Raw genomic sequence first — 25151 nt, forward strand, 5'->3', positions numbered from 1 at the left:
GATGAAAATCCAGATGAGGACGAGAGCGGGGTTAGAAATGGGGAAGGAAAGAGGGTGGAGGGAGGGCCAATTATTTTATTGTTTAACCCACTCAAGGTAGAAGCCCATCAATCTGAAAGCCCTTGATCAAATGACTCGTGTTCAGCCTTTATAAAAGTTTAATTGGTTTATGTAATTAACACTGACATATGTGTGATGCATCTTAGAAAGAAAAATTACTTGGGTGGATGTTAACCGTGTGCCTGAAGTGACAGGATTGAGGAAAGTTCTCTGATTATAAAATTGAGTTCACAGCACAAACACAAGAACTAATAGGGTTGCTATATATGTGCTATATATGTTTATTTGATTACATCTATTTGTTTTTAATGATCTTTTTTAAATCCTCTGTATGAACAGATATTTTAGGTCGCTACCTAGGTACCTTTGGGTGCAGCAAGTTGCCTCTGTGCGGAGAAGCGTCACCTGACACCGAGGGGGCGTGCCGAGCAGCTGCTCTTGTCCTCGGATCTGTGTCACCTTCATTGATACCTGTCCCACTTGCACCTCTCGGCGATGACAGTAAAGCCAAAGAACAGTGCAGTCTAAGGTAAAGGCACTTTATAGAAATAAAAGGCAGGTGACATTTTAACCCTGTATATTTTTGTTCCGTGTTGCGCTTGAGCAGTATCAGGGACGAGCGGAGATTATGAGGATTTATTTTGGTGAGGGATTAGAGGTCCGAAAGTGGAACAGTCGCAGAATGAAATATAAAATGTTTTGATACTGATGCCTGCGATGTTGAGTGAAGGAAACAAAAAAGATCATGCAGGAAAAAGGTGAGGAAGAATGTAGCAGTCGGTCACATACTGCCGCACTTAGTGGAGCGTCATACGGGCTGTTCGCGTTTTGCAGCTGCACACGTTCTACGCAGAAACGGACTGTTCCTTCAGGCTGATCTTAGTGAAACTCAGTGCAAACTGTTAAAGCCACCCTGTGTTGCAAACACAGTCCCTTTAGGTGTGATTTGCGCTTTTCCCAAACACAGATGAGTATCACTCTAGCTGGGATTTTTACAAAAATGTCCCATTCCGTTTGCGGTAAAAAAAAAAAAAAAATCATCTCTGTTCACATTCCTGCGTGGTATGTCTGTCTTAACCTTTAGTGTTAACCTTAGGGTTTGTTTTTTTTGGGTTTTTTTTTTTTTTTAGATGAGTCAGTTTCGGGTATTAGCTGGTGTGCTGAAAGGTGGAGGGAGCCCCTTCCTTCGATGGCGTGCAGGAGGGCTGACCTGGCGCTGCTGGGCTCATCCAAAGAGAGGCTGCTCCTCTAGGACTGATCCTCTTCCAGCAGTGGTCAGCAACTCCAGCTATGTGGAGGAGATGTATTTGGCATGGCTGGATGACCATAAAAACGTCCACGAGGTAACAATGTGTAGCATAAACTGCATCTTAAGTTACACAGAAAAAGGTCGGTTGAATATACCTTTCCATAAATGAAAATTTAAAGAGAAAACTATGACACCTAGAGAATTTCTGCAGAAGTTACTCAAATTGCAAGCTGGTGCCAGTGCTGGTCCTGAAATACAGCTGAATATCCCTGACCTTACTAAGGTTTTTCTTGTTAAATTATGTTATTCTTAGTTCAGATGCCTGGGGCATCTGATGTAGTTGCGTTGTCCTGGATTCTAATCCAGCTTTTCCCTATTCTGTCACCCGTGTCCAAGCATTCACTAGTCACTGAATAATCATGTTACATATACCAGCGTTCCTTTGATGGATCTGTCTGTCTCTCTGCTGTAGTCTTGGGACAGTTTCTTCCGTAACATCCAGGCCTCCGGTCCATCTGGCGAGGCGGATGAGAGACGGCCCTCTGCTCTGCTGCAGGGCCGAGTGTTGTCCCACTCACTAGACGTGGCAGAGAAAGTGGTGGAGGACCACCTGGCTGTGCACACCCTCATTAGAGCTTACCAGGTAGGCCACACTCACCTGGCACAGCTGTGAGGATAACACACACACACACACACACACACACACACACACACACACACACACACACACACACACACACACACACACACACACACACACACACACACACACAGACAGATAGATATACAGACATTTAATTTTGATGTGATGCTGATTTATGATATAATTAAGTCACATCTCATAGCTATCCATTTAAATCTTAAGGCAGTGTCTGTGTATGGAATTAAGATGTCATCCATCTCGAGCTGCAACTGACTATTTGCATCTCTGACGAGTATGTGAAAAATACATCAAACAGACTCCGCTTGGACTTGGAGAAGCAGATGCAATTGGCAAAGAAAGCTGTTTGTGCGTGTCCTTGTATTAAAAGGAATATACAACTTGTTTGTCACTGCACGAGGTTATGCAAATTGCAAGATTAACTCCAACCTACTTACCCTGACTGCTTTTTGAAAATGGAAAAATCAAAGAGACTACTCAAACAAAGCAGGTGGTAACATTTCCACTCGCCCTCTAATTAATTCAAGGAACTATCCAAGGGATTTATTAAATTCAGTCTTTTGGCAAAGGCGTCATTTTTATTCCCAGCTTGTTGCAGTCCTGGTGGAAATGTTTATGTCTGCGTGTGTACACAGACATAAAAGCTCTCCCAGGAGTATCTTTTCTCTGAAAGGTTGACCTATAACTGAGTGTTAGCTTATTCTCCAGCTGTTCATACTCAGTTTGATGATGGAAACCAAATTGCTTATTATTTTTTTCTGCCTGTCAGATTCTCTCATTTAGTTTTTTTAAATCTAATTCTCTATCTTTTCTTCACCCCCACTGCACATTTCCATCTGTCTCTCTGTTTAGATCCGTGGTCACCATGTTGCTCAGTTAGACCCTTTAGGAATCCTGGATGCTGACCTCGACTCTTTCGTTCCGTCCGACCTGATCACCACTATTGATAAATTAGGTGAGATGCTTTCTTTTAGTCATTTGAGTCATGTCTGATTTAGGCTTTGAAGAGGAAGTTGTATGGGACTCCTTGTTTTAGACCCCGTCTGATGGAATATATATGGATTTAACCCTGAGGCTGTATATATGCTGATGAGTATCCTACTATAGAAATCTTCCCTTGTATTTAACTCTAAAGATGCTTCCCATGTTTTAGGATTTCAGTCTCAAAAGCTTAATCTTGCCTTGCTTATGGTGACAAGATTGTATTTGTCTGTTTCTTGGACCGTATTTCAACATTTTTGTATTTTTTACAGTAGATACATGTACAGCTTCACTTACATTAAAGATCAAGGGTTATATAACTGATCACACTGATGAGTGGATGTGGTTTTTCAGTACAAAGCACCTATCAAGTCTGTATACTGGTTGGTCAGCCTGATGCTGTCATTAATCTCAGGCTGAGCTCTTGTCATTCTCCATTTCATTTAGCGAACTGAGGGTCGGAGGATGTGGGATGGCCACAGAAAGCGATCGAAGTCTACAGGAATAGATAGTAAGGAGGAGAGAGAGCGAGTGAGAGGGAGGAAAAGAGAGACGTTGTTTCTGTTGGCTGGTGTTATCAGTGATCAGTGAGAGTCATGACATAGCATCGCATTATGTATGATCACCAGGGCTATAGTTCCCTAATGAAAGCTAATGACAGCCTCCATGGCCCCTTATTTGGTCAGCTGATTGTACACAAGTCTATTCTTGGCCCCCTTTGTCTTTGCTGTGTTCCTAATATGATTTGCACCTGTCTCCTCTTATGTTTGCCAGTAATCTTGAGCTTGACCAGCCCTCTCAGGTGGGTTTTGTTACCACAGAACCTTATTGTACCTGTATGTGGGGGCACTACATCCATGGGCCCTTCTACATTACTATCTATAAATTAATAGTGTATTATTGTTTATTTTCTAATCAATTTTTTTGGAAGTCTTTGCCATCAAACCAATCATCTCAGATGAAACTTCTGAAGTTTGTCAGTTAATTCTTAGCAAGCCATGCTGGAGGGGGCTCTGCAATCTCATTTAGACCAGCTAATCATTATTTTCATTAGTAATTAATCATTTGCTTATTATATTTTGATAGATCAATTAATCATTTCATTTATAAAATGTGAAAAATGGGCACTACAATTCCCCATAGGCTGATAGGATGTCTTTAGATTGCTTGTTTTGACTGACTAGCAGTCCTAAACCCAAGCATATTTAATTAGCATTAGCATGACTTAGATACAATTAGAAAATCATTACTAATGCATTAATGTGCTTGAATGGTTGATAATTGGATTTAACAATAAATGATTGTATAGTTTTTCAGTTTGTTTTAATGGTTGAATAATTCATTACCATGACTACGTCATAAGCTGTAATATATACACCTAACTGAGATATGCGCCACATACCTTCTTGCTCAGTCGTTCCATCTAACATCCTTTGTTTGCCTCTTTTCAATCACAGTTACAATATTTTAGAGGAGTAGTAGTTTCTTCCTTTAATGTATCAACCATTGTTGCAATTACTTTTTTCAATCACGGTGGAGATCCTGTTCCCCTTCACCTTAACCCGTTGAAACTTCTGCCCTGAACTGAAACCAGTGCCTGTCTTGCTTCTTTTAATGACTACACCAGCTGAGTAGTGATACATTGAGATGTAAGATAAACATTCACCTGAAAAGACAGAGATTATAAAAGGAGGTGAAAAAAATACACAGGAATAGGGTAAGCCTTTCTGTGTGAAGTTTGCATCTTCTCCCCATGTATGTGTGGGTTTTCTCTGGGCACTCCTGCATGAATGTTTTTCTGTCTCTATGTGTTAGCCCTGCAACAGATTATAAATCTGTCCAGGGTGTACCCAGAGTTTTGCCATGTAACGATTGGGATAATAGGCTTCAGTACCCCCAAAGCCCCCCCCACCCTGAATTGGATAGGCGGAAAACAGATGGATGGATGGTTTTTTGGTCTTTACCTTACTCACACCGTGAGACACAAAACCTTTGGGTGTTGCACATCCAGCATAAAAATCTGCCAAATAATACATGCAGAGCTACCTGCTGTGGCAACCCCTTGTGAATAAGTGATAGCTGAAAGTAGCTCACATTGCTCACACAAGATCATCTTTTCTGTTTCTTTCTTTGTCTTCTGAGTTGTTTATGTATTTACAGCTTTCACATATGTACATGCAACTTCACACACACATATACATTCAATCTTTAACTTTAGTATAAGAGTACCTCGTAAATATTAAAACTTAAATATTGTCATTTTTTTTCACATTTAAAAACAAAGAAAAAAAGACTGTTTTTTTTTAATTCAACTAGTCTCACCACAGCAACAAGATAAATTTATGGAATCAGACACTTTAAATATGTATTTGTATAGTTTTTTTGGGTCGCTTTACTACGATTTCTTCTTACATAATATTAAAAAATTGGGAGGACTTTAATTCTTCCAATAAACTGAAAATTGATCTGAAAATTGATCAATACTCAATTGCCAGGTCATTGATTATTCCTTTCTTAATCCCTGTTGAAAACCATTATAGGGTATAGGCCTTTGTCTGCAGTGACGTGGGACACAAATTGTAATAGATTCATTTGATTAAATGAAACCAACTTAAATCTTAATTTTGGGTGGAAAGTATTTTGTTTAAGCTTGGAGTATGCGCTCAAAGTGAGTCAGTAAATTATATCTTGTGCCTTTCTTAAGAGTCTTAATTAGATATTTGTTTCATGTGGTTTTGTTTTAGGTTTATATGGTCTTGATGAGTCTGACTTGGATAGAAGTTTCCAGCTGCCCCACACCACCTTCATCGGTGGACAAGAGACTACCCTTCCACTTAGAGAAATCATACGCAGACTAGAGGTATTTGTACATACGTGTCTCCGATGAACAGGAGAAGCTGTCGTGCTGTTTCCTTTCTGTGCATTTCTTTTACTTTGCAACTTTTTGCTTTCAGGCATCCTACTGCAGTCACATAGGGGTTGAATTTATGTTCATTAATAATGTGAACCAGTGTCAGTGGATTCGTCAGAAGTTCGAGACTCCGGGAATCATGCAGTTCACTAGTGCTGAGAAGAGAACCCTGCTAGCGCGCCTGATCAGATCCACACGGTCAGCAGTGAATAAACAAATTCACACTGTGGTGACAGCGCAATACCTCACCTTTAGTTATAGCTCGCAACACTGACTCACATAACATAAACAAAATAGGAAGTTAACACACCCTATTCTTCATGTGAGCTCATTTTTATCCTTAATAAATTAGCTCATAAGTCACTGCAGGGTCCTTAAAATGATCTCGCTAGGGTGAATATATGTCTTATTGTATCCTTGCTTGTTTTATTCTGTTGTCACTGTCCTGTTCTGATGACACACACACACACACACACACACACACACACACACACACACACACACACACACACACACACACACACACACACACACACGTAGTGAGATGCATTTTCTAAATGCTTGAGTACAAGGTGTTTAAGGCATCATGGTATTATTCTAAAAATAAATTACTGTAATGGAGCATATGCTATCATCAGTCAGAACCAGTATATTTTGTATAACCAGCTGTTCACAGCTACCTGTTAGTAGCACAAGCATCTGTGGTCCATATATGGGATCTGTTAAGATCTGTTATTGTGTCTAGGTTTGAGGACTTCCTGGCGAGAAAGTGGTCATCGGAGAAACGTTTTGGTTTGGAAGGCTGCGAAGTTCTCATTCCTGCTCTTAAAACCATCATTGACAAGTCAAGCGCAGCAGGGATCGACAGCGTAATCATGGGGATGCCACATCGGTAATGTGCATTTCCTATTTCTTACATCAGTCTTTTTTAAAGTCTTTTCCTTCTGTTTATATATATTTATAAACTGTACTTTCAGGGGTCGACTGAACGTCTTGGCTAATGTGATCCGTAAGGACCTGGATCAGATCTTTTGTCAGTTTGACCCCAAATTAGAGGCTGCTGATGAGGTGATATGTGGAAAACTCTCAGAGAAAATAAGTCTGGACTTACAGCTGATGCTTTATTCAGTCTCCATTTTTTATGCATGTAGGGTTCGGGTGATGTCAAATACCACCTGGGGATGTACCACGAGAGGATTAACCGTGAGACTGACAAGAACATCACGCTGTCACTCGTGGCAAACCCCTCGCACCTCGAGGCAGTGGATCCAGTGGTTCAGGGAAAGACCAAAGCAGAGCAGTTCTACAGAGGAGACACTCAAGGAAAGAAGGTAACCCTTATTCTACCGGATACAGCATTGTGCGACAGTGTTCAGCCACCCTTTATTTCTTCATACTAGTAAACCCCTGTGCTATGTGTGGGTCTTCATTTGAGACATAGAGCCCGTGAGTGACATCTCTACAGTATATACAAATATTTTATACAAATCCCACAGTCTCAATTATATTTGTATATTTAAACATTCAATACCCCCACATAGCACAGAGGTTTATTAGTGTAAAGAAATGACGCGTAGCTCAAGACTTTTGCACAATACTTTTACTGTCTAAAAAAATGATAGCAAAATGCTTCCTTTAAGCCTATAATGTGATTTTTAAGGTGATGTCTATTTTGATGCACGGCGATGCTGCTTTTGCGGGACAAGGAGTTGTTTATGAGACGTTCCATTTGAGTGAACTCCCCTCTTATACCACAAATGGTACAATCCATGTGGTGGTCAACAACCAGGTATTGGAACTTTGGCATCACTTAAGTACAATCCCACTTATTAAAAAATATCTGGAAAATAATTTGTCTGTCTCCTGTTGTCTGTGTGTTAAATTGTATTACATAAAATGAAGCAAAATTAGTGTACCAATTTTGGCATGTGGTTGTTGTCAGATTGGCTTCACTACAGATCCTCGAGTGGCCCGCTCATCTCCTTACCCCACTGACGTGGCTCGGGTTGTCAATGCGCCCATCTTCCATGTGAATGCGGACGATCCCGAGGCTGTCATGTATGTGTGCCGCGTAGCTGCAGAGTGGAGGGCCACATTCAACAAGGATGTCGTCATTGACCTGGTCAGCCGCAGCCGAGTCTAAATAGATTAACAGCTTCTTACGTATGTGTAGCAGTTTTATTTTTAAAGTGTCTGTTTTTGCAGGTTTGTTACAGACGTTTTGGCCATAATGAAATGGATGAGCCCATGTTCACCCAGCCGCTGATGTACAAACAGATCCATCGGCAGGAGCATGTGCTGAAAAAGTACTCTGAAAAACTCATTGCTGAGGGAGTGGTGACACTGCAGGAATTTGAGGTTTGTGATCTAGTAGTGTTTTCTCTTGTTAAATATACTGTATATTGCTGCTGCTACTGTATGCAGTTTTATTTGGTATATCACCATCTGCTGGGCTATGTGCATTAAATCACACTTAGATATTACCCTAGCCTTCAACTAAATATGTTATGCTAGCACAGCTGTATTTGAGTTTCAATTTACTGCCTCACTTCAGTCATCTAGCCTCACAATCCCTCACATAGAGTATATATTGCCCAGTGAAGTTAAAGTATGCGGTTCTGTCGCCATTCAGTGCAATTGCAGAGGTTTTTCATCCACAACAGAAACTTTGACCATAACATCCATTCTGATTTTTTTTTTTTTATATCACATGGCAGAGTAATACTACAGCTCCTTCCTTCTGGCTTTTGATGGACACTGCTTTCTGTTGTGAGGCCTGCTATTTGGACTCACACTCCATTTATAATATATAGCAAAGGCACGAATGCTTCTGGAGACTTTTCCCCTCTATCTCTCTATATTACTGCTGCACACTGTTTAGGCTAGTCAGCTGAAGGTCTGTGATTAAAGCACACTTTAGTTAGCATTAGGGAAATTGTAGCATTTATTATTACAAAATGTATTTGCAGGAAGAAGTTTCAAAATATGACAAAATATGTGAGGAGGCATACACCAGCTCTAAAGATGAAAAGATCTTACACATTCGGCACTGGCTCGACTCCCCTTGGCCAGGTAAATTATCCACTTAGAAACAAAAAGTGAGTTAACCATGAAAATTATAGTTAGTTTTTAAGTTAATGTTTTATTTACTGTTTTTGTGAGTAATTTCTGTTTCCCCGATGGAGTGATTGTGTTGCTTTCTGCAGATTTTTTCACAGCGCAGGGAGAGCCCAAGAGCATGAGCTGCCTCCCTACAGGACTGGACGAGGAGGTTCTGCAGCACATTGGGCAGATAGCCAGCTCAGTGCCTCTGGAAGGTTTTAACATCCACCCTGGTGAGTCTGGTTGCTTTATGCCAGAGAACAAAGCAGTGAGACAGAGGATCAGTCATAGTAGTGGTGGTAGCAGTAACATTGATATACTGTGGAATATATATGCACAGTGACAGGGCCAAGTTTTGAAACCTCTGTAAGCCACTGTGCCATGTCCTGCATGGTTGAGGTAAACCTAGTAAAGCAATTGCTTTTCAAATTGTTGTTAATAGACAAAACAAAGAACCAGTGATACAGTTTAATGGTAAAAAAAATCAGCTTGTTTTTGTACTGTTTATTTAAATTAATAAAGGGATTTAAATAATTTGTAAAGCCTTACACCCTGTTGTTATTTACATTTTACAAAGTATTGGAGATTTTGGAAAGGTGGTCATAAACACTTGTGAGTGTAATGTTTTTAAATTACACAAATCTACATAACACATCCTTTCCAAAATTCAGAACTGGAAAGCTCATGTAACAAAAAAGCTAAAGAATTATTGAGACTGTAACATTTTTTAAAAAATTCTATTTACAGCACAGTCCATCCATTTAATACCATTCATATTTGTTTTATCCAAGTTAGTGGCTGGCAGGCCGGAGCCTCTTTTACCTGCCATAAGGTGAGAGCCGACATATGCTATAGACACGTCGCCAGTCTGTTGTAGGGCTAACACAAAAAAGAAACATTTACACCTGTGGCCAACTTAAGAATCTCCAATGGATTGTGCGATTAACATGTAAACCCCACACAAAAAAGCCCCAGTTAGCCTCAAATTCCGGACCTTTCTGCTGCGAGGTGACAGTGTTAACCATCACACCGCTCTTCCATCCACACAACACAATATTTTTAGTCATATGTGTCTTTTGCCTGTGTGTTTGTGTGTTCGGTTCTACAGGTGTGTCCCGTATCCTGCGTGGTCGAGCTGACCTAGTGAAGAGTCGTCAGATGGACTGGGCTCTAGGAGAGTACATAGCCTTTGGCTCCCTCCTGAAAGATGGCATACATGTACGACTGAGCGGGCAAGATGTTGAACGAGGAACCTTTAGGTGAGCCTGTGAGGAGTCACTCCCAGAAAGTTGATTCTATTTATCTGAATGTAGCATTTTCAGTGGGAGGAAAAACACGTGCTGAAAAAGTACTTTGAAAAACTCACTGCTGAGGGAGTGACTGAAAATGCTACATCAGGATGAACAGAATGAACTTTCTGGGATTTCCTTACCTGGTTGATTGAGCATGCATTATCAAGATGTAAAAAGTCACTGTCTGAATTTTTTAAATTGTCACATTTGTCTTGGGAGGAGCTCACCATGCTGCAAAGGTCTGTTACAGAGCTCTGCGCAATTGTGCAAAAGACGTTTAGGTATATTAACTTTTGCTATATAGATTTTTGTAGATGGGTAGTCCTCATAAACACAACTGTCCTCTAACTAAATTAGCTTGCATGCTTAATTAAGAAGAATAAGGAGCACCGTTCATTATTTTGAACGTCTTCATTTTTTAGATATAGTTCTTGAATTGTTAAAGTGTACTACATATCTTTAAAGATCCATCATATTTCATTGTCAACATTTCTAAGTAGTGTTAAAGGGTAAATGGCACTCTCTGACAGATAGTAAATTAAGTAAGCAGGGGTGTGGGAAGAGTGGCATAGCGAGTTTGCCAGACAAAAGACGTCAGTGCAGTCTCCTGGGAACGCTGAAGCCCACATGGTGTTGTCATGGTATAGAGGGAACGAGTGACACATGAACAAAACCAGCCTCCCTTGCTCTGTGCCTGTCTCGTCTGTCCCCTATCATTTCTCTACCAGCTCATCTTCACTGACACTCCCCATCTCAGTTTACAGCGACATACATCACGCTAACTAACCAGAGGCTACAGGGCTTTTTCTTTTTGCTTCGCATTTACCAATGACATCTATGTCTCCCACCCCGATGTCCCCTTCAGCAATGCAATTCACCTAGTTGGGAAAAAATTACCCCAGTCAAATGTTGGATCCACTCTTAGCTATGTATCACCTGTTAATCCCCGATCAGTTTTTTGTATTTGCTCTCCTACCTGTAATTTACCTCACAGCTTTTTTCTTCCTCTTACCTACACTGTTTTTTGTTTTTTTTTTATCCCCCACTAGTCTGGTTCCTTTCATAGTGTTTAGGAGCTGAGCATATTGGCATGTTACAGTTGAGTGGGCCTGCTTGCGTTTCTGTGATGTACGTAACAGCGTGGACTAATAGATTCAGTCGTTGTGTTTGGATAGGTTGCATGCGCTTCAGCGTGCGCCCCTTTCCCTGACTAATGGGGCCCCCTGGCAGAGGAACTGTGTGTGTTTTTGTGAGTGTGTGTGAAAATAAAGTGAATAAATGTAGGCATGCTGTTTATGAGGCAATTAAGAGAGAGCTCTCTTAAAAGTTTTTTTTTCCCTTTGTGGATTGGGTGCAAACAAATTGTGAAAAATGAAATGTGAAATTATGTGTGCTACCTTAATTAATACAATAGATGCTGTTGTTATTTCATAAGCATATTTCTTGAAGAGAAAATGTATCTTCTCCAAATGTAGATTAAGGATCAAGCAAGACAATTATGCAGTACATTTGGAGCCCTCATTAGCCCATAATTATGGACAGTACTATGTAAAAGATTACTATCATGATAATCTAGTCTTCATGGAGGAACTATATTGCATTCGGCACAATGATTTGGGTTATTTCCTGCAGTTATTCTGCCTTAATATTACATAACATCCATCACTCTCTGTGTGTGTGTGTGTGTGTGTGTGTGTGTGTGTGTGTGTGTGTGTGTGTGTGTGTGTGTGTGGGGATGTCATGAAAGTGATCTTAAAGGGGTCTAAGTGACTGTCTGAGCGTGCTGGATTTGAAGGATGATTCCTTAGTGGGACTGAGCGGACTGGCAAAACTTGTTAAGATTTGGGTCTTTGCTCACATCCACTCTTGTTGAGCTTCATACTGACAGAAGATCGCTAGAGAGGAAAGTGCCTTTATGAGCTAGGAACACAGGCTTCAATGCTTGCAGTGCATCTCCTGGATTAAAGACCTTTGAACATTTCCTTGGAAGAGTGCTGTTTTCACCACAATCACTAAAGACAGCATAAACTTACTGGCACTACCTGCTATTAGCAGTTGGGCTCCCTTGAACCTCTTTTGGTCTTCAGAACAGCCTTAATTCTTCATGTTATAGGTTCAACAGAGTGCTGGAAATATTCCTTGCAGATTTTGAGCCATATTGACATGATGGAGTCACACATTTACTGCAGATCTGGTCACCGTGGAGTAATTCTCAGTTGGTTCTAAGGACCCTTAAAGTGTACCCCCCAAAAATATCCCCCACACCATTACACCACCATCAGCAACAGCCTGAACTGTTGATACAAGGCAGGGTGGAACCATGCTTCTTTATGCCAGTTTCTGACCCTGCCATCCAAATGTTACAGTAGAAATTATAACTCATCAGACCCAGCAACATTTTCCAGTCTTCTATTGTCCAGTGTTGGTGAGTCCGTGTAGGAGAGAACCTCAGTTTCCTGTTCTTAGCTGGCGGGAGTGCCACTTGGTGTGTTCTTTTGCTGCTGTATGTGTTTTGAATTCAGAGATGCTCTTCTGCATACCATAGATTGTACCAAGTGGTTATTTGATAAGTTGCCCTTATCTCCCTATCAGCTTGAAGGAGCCTGGCCATCCTCCTCTGACCTCTGGCATCAACAAGACGTTTTCACCCTTAGAACGTCTTTTCCTCTCACTGGATACTTTCTCTCTTTTCTATCATTTTCTGTAAAACCAAGGGGTGATTTGTGGGAAAATCCCAGCAGATCAGCGTCGATTTGAAATACTCAGATTAACCTATCTGGCACCGAAAACCCTGTTCAAGGTCATTTAAATCACATTTCTATATGTTCTTGCAAATTGTCATTTAATTTTCATTCTTCCTTTTGTAGATACTAAACAAGTTAATAATTTTGCTTTACAGATAAAAGCAATATTAATCACCAATTAAAAATATATGTTACTATTACTTTTTTTAAAAAAAAATATGGGCCTCTTAAATTGATGCATTAATTTTAGCAGTGTGAGATACTCAGTTAGAAAAAACATTGTTTCATTAATTTATTATTTAAATGTAAATGTTTTTATGTTTCACACAGAAGTGCCTAACTCGGTACAGCAGTGGTGTTTTTAGTCAAGCTGGCGGCATGGATCTGTTTTCTGTATTTATTTACTTTTTTGTTAGTCTCTCATTCCCTTTGGTCCTGAGTAAAAATCCCCATAACTGCTAAATGGGTGACTTTTCCTTATAATTAATAATGTTAGCATGCTAAACTAAGGGAAACAAGGTGAACACTGTAATGCTATCATTCTAAAAACTAGCCCAGCTTGTTAGCATGTTGATTTAAGTCTTTAACTGAAAGCACAGCTGGTGAATGGACTGCTTCAGAGGGTGTCTTCTAATCTTGTTTTCTGTTTGAGTCCTTACCGTCCTGGCTCAGTTTCACATCTTCTGTTTTGTAGTCACCGTCATCATGTTCTACATGACCAAGAGGTTGACAAACGTATCTGTGTTCCCATGAACCACCTGTGGGAGAACCAGGCATCTTACACTGTCTGCAACAGCTCCTTATCAGAGTATGGAGTTGTAGGTAAGACTAGACTAAGCAGCTGAATATCATGCTGAGGATATTTGGTTGTTCTGAATAATCATGTCTATGACTTCAGGTTTTGAGCTTGGCTTTGCCATGGCTAACCCAAATGCTTTGATCCTCTGGGAGGCCCAGTTTGGAGACTTTCACAATACAGCCCAGTGTATCATTGACCAGTTTATTAGCTCAGGACAGGCCAAGTGGGTTCGCAATAATGGCATTGTCCTACTGCTGCCACATGGAATGGAAGGAATGGTGAGATCATGTTAGAATTTGGACACTGCTGGGTTATTTGTCACAATTCATCATGTATTTTGTGCGTATTTATTGTTTGTCTTGATTTGTCCTTAGGGTCCAGAGCATTCATCAGCTCGGCCTGAACGCTTCCTGCAAATGACCAAAGATGATCCAGATCACATCCCTGTATGTTCACATGCAGTAGGAGTGGTTTCCTCTTCTTAATGCCATGATTTATTTCAGATCATTTCTAGTCTATCATTTATTTCTCTGAACATTGCACTGCGATTAGCATTCTTTACCTTCCTGCTTTACTGGCTGTGCTGACATCATAGCTACTTAGGTGATTGCTTAAGTGATGATTGCCCATTTCTGTAGAGTTGAAAAGTCTCTTCATCATGGCCTCTAAGTGTTGGTATTCAGCAGCAGTTCAGGTCCCCAGTGACCAGTTGCTGCGAGGGAACATAAAAGAGGGAACATAGCGGAGGCTGTATCAGCAGAAGCTTACCAGATTCATCTTCAGATGGGGTTATTGATTGAACTATTAGTAAGGATTAACATTCACTGTCCTCTGTGTACTGTACTTGTGTGTGCGTGTGTGTGTGTGTGTGTGTGTGTGTGTGTGTGTGTGTGTATGCAGGGGAGAGATACAGTGCACTCACACAATTATGTGCTCTATCTTCTGCCCACTTATGAGAAGTGGCATTGTCGCCAGAAGATAGAACTACAATTTCTTTTTTCAAAGTCATTACATTTATTAGAGTTAATATCATTTATTTAACTTCCATGAAGGAATTCACCGGAGACTTTGATGTCCAGCAGCTGTATGAATGTAACTGGATTGTGGTCAACTGCTCCACTCCTGCTAACTACTGTCACGTGCTCAGGCGACAGATTTTGCTGCCATTCAGAAAACCGGTAAAGTGTGACATCACCATTACTACAGTATGGTTTCTTTATGTCTCACTTAGGTTGCTTTTGTGCTTGTCATATAGTACTTTAAATAAAAAAAAAAAAAAGATCAGATCAGAGCTTTCAAATCACACATCACGTATAAACCACTTTTTTCTCTGACGATAAATCGAGAGCACACCTGATATTTCCTGCAGAATATTTTGTTTTCTTTGGGTCATTTTTGTTACACGACTGAAATCAAAATCGTAGTTGGGAAAGTGTGAGATGTGATGTTTCTATTATAAGAGGCTCAGTTTGACGATATTCATAATTCGGTCTATATGTTCCTGCACTTAAAAAAAAGAAAGTAGAATTAGCTCAGCTCTAAAGTTTCAAAGTGTAAAGCATTTGTCTTTTCTTTTTTCTATATGCTCTTTTTTGTCTCACAGTTTTCAGGCACAGTGAATGTCTTAACTGATCCCCTGTTGTACATAAATGCGATGCTTTGCGAAGCGTGAGAAAATTAGTTCCAGAGCAAATTAGGGAGGAAGCCTACAGGGGATAATATTGTTGGTTTTTTATGGAAAAACTTCGAAGTTCTGGACTTGGTCGACCGAGCACAAAGGGTTTTATTTATTTGATTGTTAAAGAATTGTTTTGTTTTCCCAGTGCTGATGTTGCGTGCTATATGTTGGTAATAAATTAGCGTGAAAAAAGAGATAAAAACTTTTTTCCTCTGGAGTTTTTTCAGCGCACACAATGAAGATACGGCTGACAGGATAAATCTGTTGTTTGTCAGTGACGGAAACTTTTTCCCTTTTCTTCTCCCCTTCAAACAGCTGATCATTTTCACTCCTAAATCTCTGCTCAGGCATCCGGACGCAAGGTCAGGTTTTGATGACCTTGCCAAAGGTAGAGCTTTACCTTTAAGCGTGACATAACTTTTAATGTTTTATGTGTGTATTTATTTGCATTTATTACTAATGTTCAATATGCATTATGTTTGCAGGCACTAAATTTAAGAGACTGATTCCTGATGAGGGCCCTGCAAGTCAAAGCCCAGGCCAAGTAAAGAGGGTTATCTTCTGCGCAGGCAAAGTCTACTATGAACTAGCTAAGGAGAGGAAGCAGCAAAATTTGGACAGAGATGTTGCCATAATCAGGCTTGAACAGGTTTTTAGTTCTTCTTCTCTGATTTTAAAATGAGACTGACACTGTGTGGTCATTTCTTCATCGGTCATTTTTTGGTCTCCAACTCTCAGATCTCTCCTTTCCCGTTTGACCTGGTCAGTGAAGAGGTGGAGAAATACGGCAACGCTGAGCTCATCTGGTGTCAGGAGGAGCACAAGAACATGGGTTACTATGATTATGTCCGACCACGCTTCCTCACAGTGGTTGCCAACAAGAAACCCATTTGGTAAGAATGTTTATTTATCATCTCACTTCTAGTTAGAGAACTAGCCAAAGCATTTGAGCTCTTGTTGCAGGTGATAAACCTTACGTGTTTGTTTCAGGTATGTGGGACGAGATCCTGCGGCTGCACCGGCGACAGGAAACAAATCTACTCACCTCAATGAGCTGAGGAAGTTTATAGACACTGCTTTCAACATGAGCTCCTTCCAAGACTGAAACTTGTAAAGGAGAAGGTCATTTCATTGTTTTGATGTGGCTTAGTCTTAGGTTGAGGGTCATTAAAAACCTATCTCTACACAATTGTTTAAGAATAAAAAGTTCCTTATGAACATTAAGCATAAGCACTAAGCCACAGAATGGTCAATCCTGCATCTTCTGTTGTGTGGTAGAGTGTAGTACACCAGTATTGTTCACACAGCCACGCAGAACTGTGACAATCATTATTGGAGTGGTTTCACTACTTCAAATATTCTTTTGCTGTTATGCTGAATACTGCTAAATAACTATTTTGATATTTATTTTGATTGTAGCTATGAAACACACCCAAAACACCCCAGAGGTACACTTTAACAATAACTATGAATCGCATGTCACAGGTATGAAAACTGTGCTGAAACTTAACACATCAGTAGATTTTATAGCCTGTTATTGTTTGGCTACCTTAGCTGTTTGTGAAGGAGTGTGTATTTATTGTCACACATCACTTCACCAGGAGACATGAGCCAGCTGGCACAGAGACTTGCAGCCATGTTTTCTACTTAGGACATAAGGCTCAGCTTTTTCTTCTGAAGCGCTGGGACACGCACACACATAAACAAAGAACAGCCTTGGATGCTCAGAGAGCAATATTGATGCATGGTTGTCACATTAAAATCCCCAGATATCAAACACAAATGATATTAGAAAAGCTCCTTAAAATTATACTTCTTGTCTAGCTGCGCTGTAGTTTACCTTTCCAACGTAGAGCTGGGAGATTTAACCAGTAATGCAGAAACATAGTTTTGCATATTTAGTGATTTAAAAGAGGTTTATACATGACTGTTTAGTAAATAGGGAAAGAGCCACATATTCATGTGGGAGCTGAAATATGTGCTCAACATGATATAACTGCACCTACAGGGAATAATTTGAATATGCAATAAATATGTTTTAATAAATGAATGACCTGGCATACATACAACAGTTTGAACTGATGAGTAAAGTTACAGGTCATCTGTTAATCTATGATAGGTTGAAATAGGATTTTGCTCACTGACACAAATGATTTAATGATCCTGGAGCTATTTTGTAATTGTTTTCAGATTTTGTGTGTCCTTAATTTTCTATTAATTCCATAAATGTGTCTTTAAAAATATGTGGGCTGTCCTGTCATGTGAACCAAATATAGATGAACGCAATATCAAGCAGTGGCATGGAGGTTTTAATTAAAATGTAGGCTTTATCTCACTGAAACTCTGCCTATCTTAGTGATTGAAATTCTTATGCAAATCTGTAATTAAAGAAATTACAATGGAATTTCGATCGAAGCCACAAAATTCTAATGGATTATGGCCATAAGCCCAAAATGCACAGACTCATGCTTTCATATTCTGACCTTACCATTAGAAATTGAGACTCATAAGACCAGGCAACTTTTTCCAATCTTCTGTTTATCAATGTTGGTGAGCCCGTTTGAACTGTAGCCTCATTTTCCTGTTCCTAGCTGAAAAAAGTGGCACCTGGTACGTTCTTATGCAGCTGTAGCCCATCTACAGCTTTAATGCTTTAAATGTTGTGCATTCAGAGGCCCTTTTCTGCATACCTCAGTTGTAATGGCTGGTTATTCGAGTTAGAGTAATCTTCCTATCAAATCGAAGCAGGCTGGCCGTTCTCCTCAGACCTCTAGAATTGACAAAATATTTTCACCCAGATAAATATTAGTCACTGAATATTATGTCTTTTCCAGAGAATTCTCTGTAAATGTAAAGATAGTTGTGCAGGAAAATCTCACATAACAAGAAGTTAAACATGTGAACCTAATAAATTGACTGGTGTTTATAAATGAATCCATACAGTGGTGTAATTGCATAATATGTACAGTTTTTAATTGCATTTTTTAAATATGGGTTTATTTTCAGTAAGCACTCTCCACTGCAGCAACAGCCTCTCTGCAAACAGGGTCCAGTTTTCCATCTCCGCCTTTGGGGAAAAACAAAAACCAAAAGGTTTTCAGACTGAGTGACGTCATCACGACCTATCACTTTAAGTTGATTTGTAGCTCCACGTTAATCCCACAAACCTTACATGTATCCCAGTCAACCAAACTTACCAAACTCTAGATCCTTTATGTTACAGGTGAAAACGACCTCCCCGCTGACCACGAGCTCCACAATATTCCACTCGCGTGTTTCTTCCAAAACGCACAGGTGCCCGCGCGCTCTCAGAGCGGCTGCAGACATATTGGATCGGTCATTAAAACAAAACAAAAGTTTTATAACATGGACGAAGGCAGATGACAAGCATGACATGCATGAATCTCAATAAAGCTGGATATGAGACAGACCCTGGAGACCCTGGAGGCGGAAGGTCCTGTGTTGTATTACTCCGCTGGATTTATAAGGTCCGTAGCAAAGTGTGACCCGCGCATTTGCTGGCATTGTTTGTTGTGTGTCACCTGGGTAACTGATTCAATATGCATCGATTGCTGGCATGGTTAGCCTATGTGGGCAGATCAAAGAAAGAGAAGCAATCTATAACCATCGGTTTCTGCGCCACCGCAGACTCACTGCTGATCAGTGTTTATTACAAATGTTCACACCAAGACATACATACTTTTCAAAGAAATTATCCCGTTATTGATCTGGGCTGATTTTTCTTTAGTTTTGCTTTTTGCTGCTGTCCTTCTCACTGCTGATATCAAGAGATATTACCTATAACCCAATCAGGTTGCACAGGTCAACACGTTCTCACTCCCAACTCCTCAAACGTGTGACGCATGGTCAGGCTCCCTCTGCTTCACTTATGGACGCGCAGGGTACCCCCCTCGCGTCGAGAATTGAGTGAAGGGTCCTCCGATTGAAGAGATTGCCGCGGAAGTGCCTGTTGTCGGCATATTTAGACATTTTCCAAATCACAGTGTAGTGACGTATACAGAACACAATAAATTATATAATGTAAACAACTACCTGAAAAACAGGTAGAACGATACTTTTGTATCGTTTATTGCATTTATGGAGGGAGTGATGTATGCTGGGTAATGGCACAGCTAGCTACTGGGTGACTTTATTCACCCGCTTCGGCTGTTATCAGTCCATACAATGGGCGTTATTAGCACAAATCAGTCCCATAGATATGGGCCATCTCCTGCTGGATTTTTCAGAAGGTTGTTCTCATCCATTCAGATGGAGGATCACTAACAGGAGCGTGGGAAGACTCCAGAATCCACTCTGGCTGGAATCCGGTGGATATGCAGTGTGTACAGGTAAGACCATTTAAATGGACAGCATTTATAGAATGACTGTTAAAAGTCAGCGAGTGTCAGTAATGTTAACGTGGTTATCTTAGTAATACACAGAGTGCTAATATAACAGCTTTAAGATGCATTTGTAGATATTATTACGTGTTTTACCGTCTTTATGGTGCTAGCTTAAACGTTAGCTTATATTGGAGTAAAGCTGTTACTGTTTAAACGATGTTAGCACAGAAATATTAGCTTCTGTCATGACTGATGAAGTTACTAGTTAATAAAGTTTTCAGTAAAGTGATTAATCGCAGCCACAGATTGACAGCAAATATCTCGATTAGCTTCAGTGCATCTATAATAAATATGTGCAAGTTTCAGTGCTTCGTTTAAACTGTATGATACTTATACTGACCCAGGGTCAGTGTAAAATACAATCCTAGCTGTGTGAACAAAGCCACTGTAAATTTAATCCTGCATGACAAACCTCAGGATGCAGGTTATTATTACTCTTTCCTGCTGGCACACCTGTCACACCTGAGAGTCAGCTAGAAACTTACAGTGACGTGGACATCATGCAAAGACTGCCAGACTCTGTAATACTGCAAAGGATCAGTGACTCTCTGTGTGCTGAACATCTAGGATTGGGTCAGGCTGCATTGACTGTGGGACTTTAATGTGTTAAAAGCAGGTTGAAGACGGCTCAGAAACATTTGAAGATTAAAATTTAGCATTATGGCTTCTGGTGGTTTGTAAAGCCTCTACTCAGCTGTATTTTTGTTACTAATTTATGTTTGTTGTTGTTTAACACAGATTTCAGAAGAGCAAATATGCTTAATAGTTTAACTAGATTTCATTTGTCAGTGTGGGACTGCTGAGTCACCTGAAGAACTCATTTCATTCATTTTCCACATGATGTTCATTTACAGAAATGTTTCACAGGAACTGATTTCTCCCAAAGGGTGAACTAGTGTGTTTCCATAGATTACCTCTGTATGAATGTACTTCTTAAATGAAGGCAAGTGTTTGTCCTTTTTTGTTCCTCAGGTACAGTACGTGATATCAAGGGCAGGCGGTCAACACTGGGGGTAGACAAGAAGCAGACGTACTTCCAAGAGGGAGCTGCAGTGAGGTCAGAATCTGAAACAGCTCAGGTTTATATTTTAGAGGTTATAAAAAATCAAAATGTATTTATAAAGAAACCTTTAAATAATAGTCATAATTATGATTATTATAAGAAATATCAAACATTTAAGTGGATTTTCTGTTACACATATTGTGTTAGCCCTGCAATAAACTGGCAGCCTGTCTTTGTCCTGTATCAGCTGGGATAGGCTTCATCCTCCCGCAACCCTGAATTGGATACATTGTATTCCAATTATCTAATCTGATCATTTACAAACTCAAGGTATCTAATCAAAATGTAAGTAATAATTATAAAATGGGAAAGCAGAAATAAGTGTGACATAAATGTAAATGTGTGAGCTGACATAGAGGACAGCTACATGTAGTCTGAAAAACCTTTGTTGTCAAGTTTGCAGGTCTATCAGCACGAGACATTCTTACATAGAAGAGACTGTTAAAGTCTCTAACTCAGTGAAGCATTATTGGTCCCGTCTGTTTGGATAAATATAGTAAGTTGATGTATGTGCATTTATTGACACATTTTCTTAAGTGCTTATCCAGTTCAGGATCACAGTGGAGCTGCAGCTGGATATGTTCACTAAATAAACCTTACAAAAGTTAACAATAAACCTGCATCCATGTATGTTGTTGTCCACAGGATGAGAAAATCAAACTGGAAGACTGTGGAACATGTTAATAAATGTTTGTGTGTTTATGCCTGTGTCTTTCACAGGAGGCGCTGGAAGGTTTCCCTAATAGTTCCTGGTGAATCAAAGCAGAACCATAAAGGTTGCTGGACTGCATGATGGCCTTACCCCTGAGCAGTCATCCTGTTAAAGGAGGAACCACTTATAAACTGTTTTCAAAGTAGCTGAGCAGATTTAATCTCAAGTAAGCGATTAACTGTTTGTTCGTTTGTTCTGCCACTTAAAGAGCATTTAAGGACGTCTTTCGAGTGTCCAGTTGAATTAATTCTACTGGCTCTCATGGTCATTTGTTATTATAGACATATTTTTCATGTTCATCCAGCTATTTAGTAAATTCTATCTATTTAGTAATATCCGTCAGCTATAAAATGTAATATAAATATAAAAATATCTAAATATCTCCTGTCCTTTATGTTTTAATGATGTAAGTCTGTTATCGTGTTACATTAGCATTCCTCACATATCAATGAGATGCTGTACAGTACAATCCTACTGACGCAGCAGAGGGATAACGACGGCTATTCAACATCGTTACACGACACATTCAAGCTGCATGATGCAGACAAAGTGACTAAATCATCTTTTTTGTGGTTTATTGTCTTCAAACCAGCAGACAAAGCCGATTGCAGAAGATGTCAGAGAAGAACTTCAGGCCGTGTACTGAAAAGGTATTTTTTTCTTGTTATCAAAAGACATTTGGAGTGGCAGCTTCTACAACTGGTTGTGCTAAAGTAAAGCTTACAGTCTAAGAAATCACAGTGTTGATATTCAGCCCAAAGAGAAAAGCTCACTTGTTTGAATTTATTTACAATCATAGTTTTTATAAATTCTGACTGTAAACAGCTTTTACAGCTTTGATATTGTTTGACACTCGATATCAGGTGATAGGGTTTAATTTAAAGGTTTCTGTGTCCCAATGAGCCATTTACACTGACCAGTATCAGTTTAACTGTAACACATTCATTATTTAGATTCAACAAAGAAATAACTGAATGTAAAAAATGGCAGCCCTCAGGCCAGGTTTATAGAGATATATGCATGCATTATGAAATTTGATAATTGTTATACATCTAGTCATGGCAGACCTACCTCTTCCTCCCAAGTTAACTGCAACCCAAAAGAACTAGTGGGGCTATTTACACACTCACAACCAGTGTGGGGTAAAAAGAGCCACCAAAAAGCTGTCAGCCACAGATGTGCTAGAAGAGTTAGAAACTCTACTTATGGAGAAACTTTCTAAGTCTAACAGAGGACAGGTACTCCTGCCCAAATAACATGATATAACCCCACATACAGCCCAGCCATAAAATGAACCAAGTCATTTAGTTAAAGACAGCATGGGACCAAATGCATGTAACCAGCCTGCATCAACCTGACATTTCTTCCTCCTGAATTAAATGAATGAATGGATGAAAGTTAAATGACTACAAACGTAAAGCCACTAGTTCCCACACTGGAGCTCCCTGACACTGTGTGTTAACCGTATTTAGCTTGTATCAACAGTTGTAACAGGCTAAGCCACCTGAGACACTGCATTGAATGATTGTTCCTGTCTTAATGATTTCAGCTGACTGGTTTCAGCTCAGATGTTCTGCTTTTTCCTTTCAGTAGATCAAAGCAGCTCGTGCTCCTTCTGCTTCCAATTTAGAAGAAGAAGGCGAAGGCTTCAGCGAAGTGGCGTTCATGGTCTCAGTGAACAGTCACGGTCACACACTGCATGTGGTTTTAAAAGCAACATGTCTGTTCACCACAACAATGGAGATGTGTAATATTAGTGCAGCTACGGTTTGTTTTTGAACATTAGTTCTGTTTTCTACTTTGATCACTTAGACCAAAAAATCGTTGTTTTCAGATTCTTTCTTTTAAATCTATAAAGCACCTGTTCATTTTTTTATTACAATTAGTTTGACATAAATGTTAGTGTTTCCTTTATGATCTTTTAATGCTTACACTACACTGTACATGTCTACATTAGAGACATTTCTGTTACCTGTTTCTGTTGACTCAGAGTTGTGAAATGTTCTTTTATTTGATGCACAATATGAAGTTCATAATTTTCTTACAAATAAAACTCTAATGACAAACATGAACAGCTGTGCTTATTTCTGAGACATGAGTTTTGAATGTGTTGATATTTAGACAGTGTGCATCTGTCTGCTGAAACTGTAATGGTGAACCTGAGGTGATGGTCAACAGAAGGCAAATATATATCAATATAAAACAATATTGAAGTAATGTCTTTACCCTCTGCAGCATGTGGACGCTGTGCACGCAATCACCTTATTCACTGTAGTAAACATGCACCGCTAGCTCAGACTGACTGTCTCCATGGTTACATCGTATATTATTAGCTATGTAAACAGCTTCCAAAGATACCGCCATAGCTCTCTGCAGCTGTAACACTTAAACACTTTTCAAATCGTTTCATGTTTTTGATAGTTATGAAGACAGAATATGTTTTTAAGGTCATGCTAGGTGGTTGCTATGGTGGTTGCTGTGGACTTGGCTGGACCGCGTCCGATTCCTGTTATTAGCTGTCCGCCATAGGAAGGCTGCGTTCCATTTACTAGTAGTGACAGTCTGCCGCAACTCGAACTCAAACCCCGCTTTGTTCTTTAATTATAGGCCTTTTATAGCCGTTCATGACACGCACACACACACATAAAGCACTTTGCCTCACCATGAGAATGCAAGTTTACCTAACCTAACCTTATAGTGTCTGATATAGGATAGAAAAATGAAGCAACCAGAGATTTAATGATGAAGACTCTGGGTTCTGTAGTTCACGTTTTACAGTCCTGAATGACTCTTTGCATATGATTTATTGAAGAGGAGTTTAGAATGCACTTTACATTTAGACTGTTGCTGTTTCATTTTTTACATTGTTGCCGTGTTATGTCATGAATAAGATTCACCTGCTGGGGGTTTGATGGATCAGCTGGACAATACAGTCAAAGACAGACTTCATTCATCATATGCAAGAATCCTAGTTGGATTTTTGTTGTCACTCATGTTTTTGAACCAAATATTGAAAACAATTCTGACAGACTGGATACCTGGTCAGGGTGTACATTACCTTGTACTCAAGCATCCCAGGACAGAGCCCTGCCCCACCATGAGCCTGGGTGGATACGTGGTTATTAATATAAAAGGACCAATACTGAATATGAATATTTCATGAAAATTGAATTATAATACAAATTAGTAATAAGGGTTTCTCTGCGCCCTTCTCCACCCCATACTCAAAGAGCTGCGAGCAGAGAGGGTGACAGGAGAGGATGGCACTGAAGAGAAGATGCTTGGTTTCTGGAGTCTCCTGGTCCTGTCAGTATTAGTAGGATGCATCTGCTGTGTCTTCTCGTGGATGCTCACCTACCTTGACTCGTTCCAGCCTGGTATGGATTTCCCAACAGTGGCCCACGTCAGAGATGTTTAATATTGATTACATATGTCTGAATTGCTAACCCTAACCCTAACCCTAGCTCAACAGACCACAATGCCCTGGACTGTCAGT

At 39.9% G+C, this 25151-nt stretch overlaps 2 protein-coding genes across 5 annotated transcripts; one reads left to right on the top strand and one right to left on the bottom strand.

Annotated features, from left to right (window-relative positions):
* Window positions 1-435: 435 nt before the first annotated feature.
* ogdhl (oxoglutarate dehydrogenase L) lies at window positions 436-23727 on the top strand. 4 transcript variants are annotated; one of them, XM_026190351.2, is made up of 27 exons: window positions 436-589; window positions 1191-1403; window positions 1782-1952; window positions 2823-2925; window positions 5696-5811; window positions 5906-6060; window positions 6608-6754; window positions 6840-6930; window positions 7014-7193; window positions 7523-7651; window positions 7805-7984; window positions 8068-8220; window positions 8832-8934; window positions 9069-9197; window positions 10073-10223; window positions 13695-13822; window positions 13899-14077; window positions 14174-14245; window positions 14852-14977; window positions 15793-15865; window positions 15963-16126; window positions 16216-16370; window positions 16468-19826; window positions 20853-20937; window positions 21664-21821; window positions 22248-22305; window positions 23246-23727. In XM_026190351.2, the coding sequence occupies exons 2-23, from the start codon at window positions 1191-1193 to the stop codon at window positions 16580-16582; spliced, it is 3033 nt and encodes a 1010-aa protein (XP_026046136.2). In that variant the 5' UTR covers window positions 436-589; the 3' UTR covers window positions 16583-19826; window positions 20853-20937; window positions 21664-21821; window positions 22248-22305; window positions 23246-23727. The 4 variants fall into 4 exon arrangements, with proteins under 4 accessions (XP_026046136.2, XP_080144273.1, XP_026046138.2 ...); XM_080288147.1 differs by having other exon boundaries at window positions 22251-22305; XM_026190352.2 differs by lacking the exon at window positions 436-589 and adding an exon at window positions 691-818.
* c13h10orf53 (chromosome 13 C10orf53 homolog) lies at window positions 18426-19315 on the bottom strand. Its single transcript, XM_026190354.2, has 4 exons — window positions 19178-19315; window positions 18909-19063; window positions 18675-18794; window positions 18426-18544 (listed from the first exon to the last, which is right to left on the bottom strand). Exons 2-4 carry the CDS (start codon window positions 19000-19002, stop codon window positions 18480-18482), a joined length of 279 nt encoding a protein of 92 aa, XP_026046139.1. The 5' UTR covers window positions 19003-19063; window positions 19178-19315; the 3' UTR covers window positions 18426-18479.
* Window positions 23728-25151: the final 1424 nt, after the last annotated feature.

This window comes from Astatotilapia calliptera, chromosome 13 (assembly GCF_964374335.1).
Source record: "Astatotilapia calliptera chromosome 13, fAstCal68.1, whole genome shotgun sequence".
Lineage (NCBI taxonomy): Eukaryota > Metazoa > Chordata > Actinopteri > Cichliformes > Cichlidae > Astatotilapia > Astatotilapia calliptera.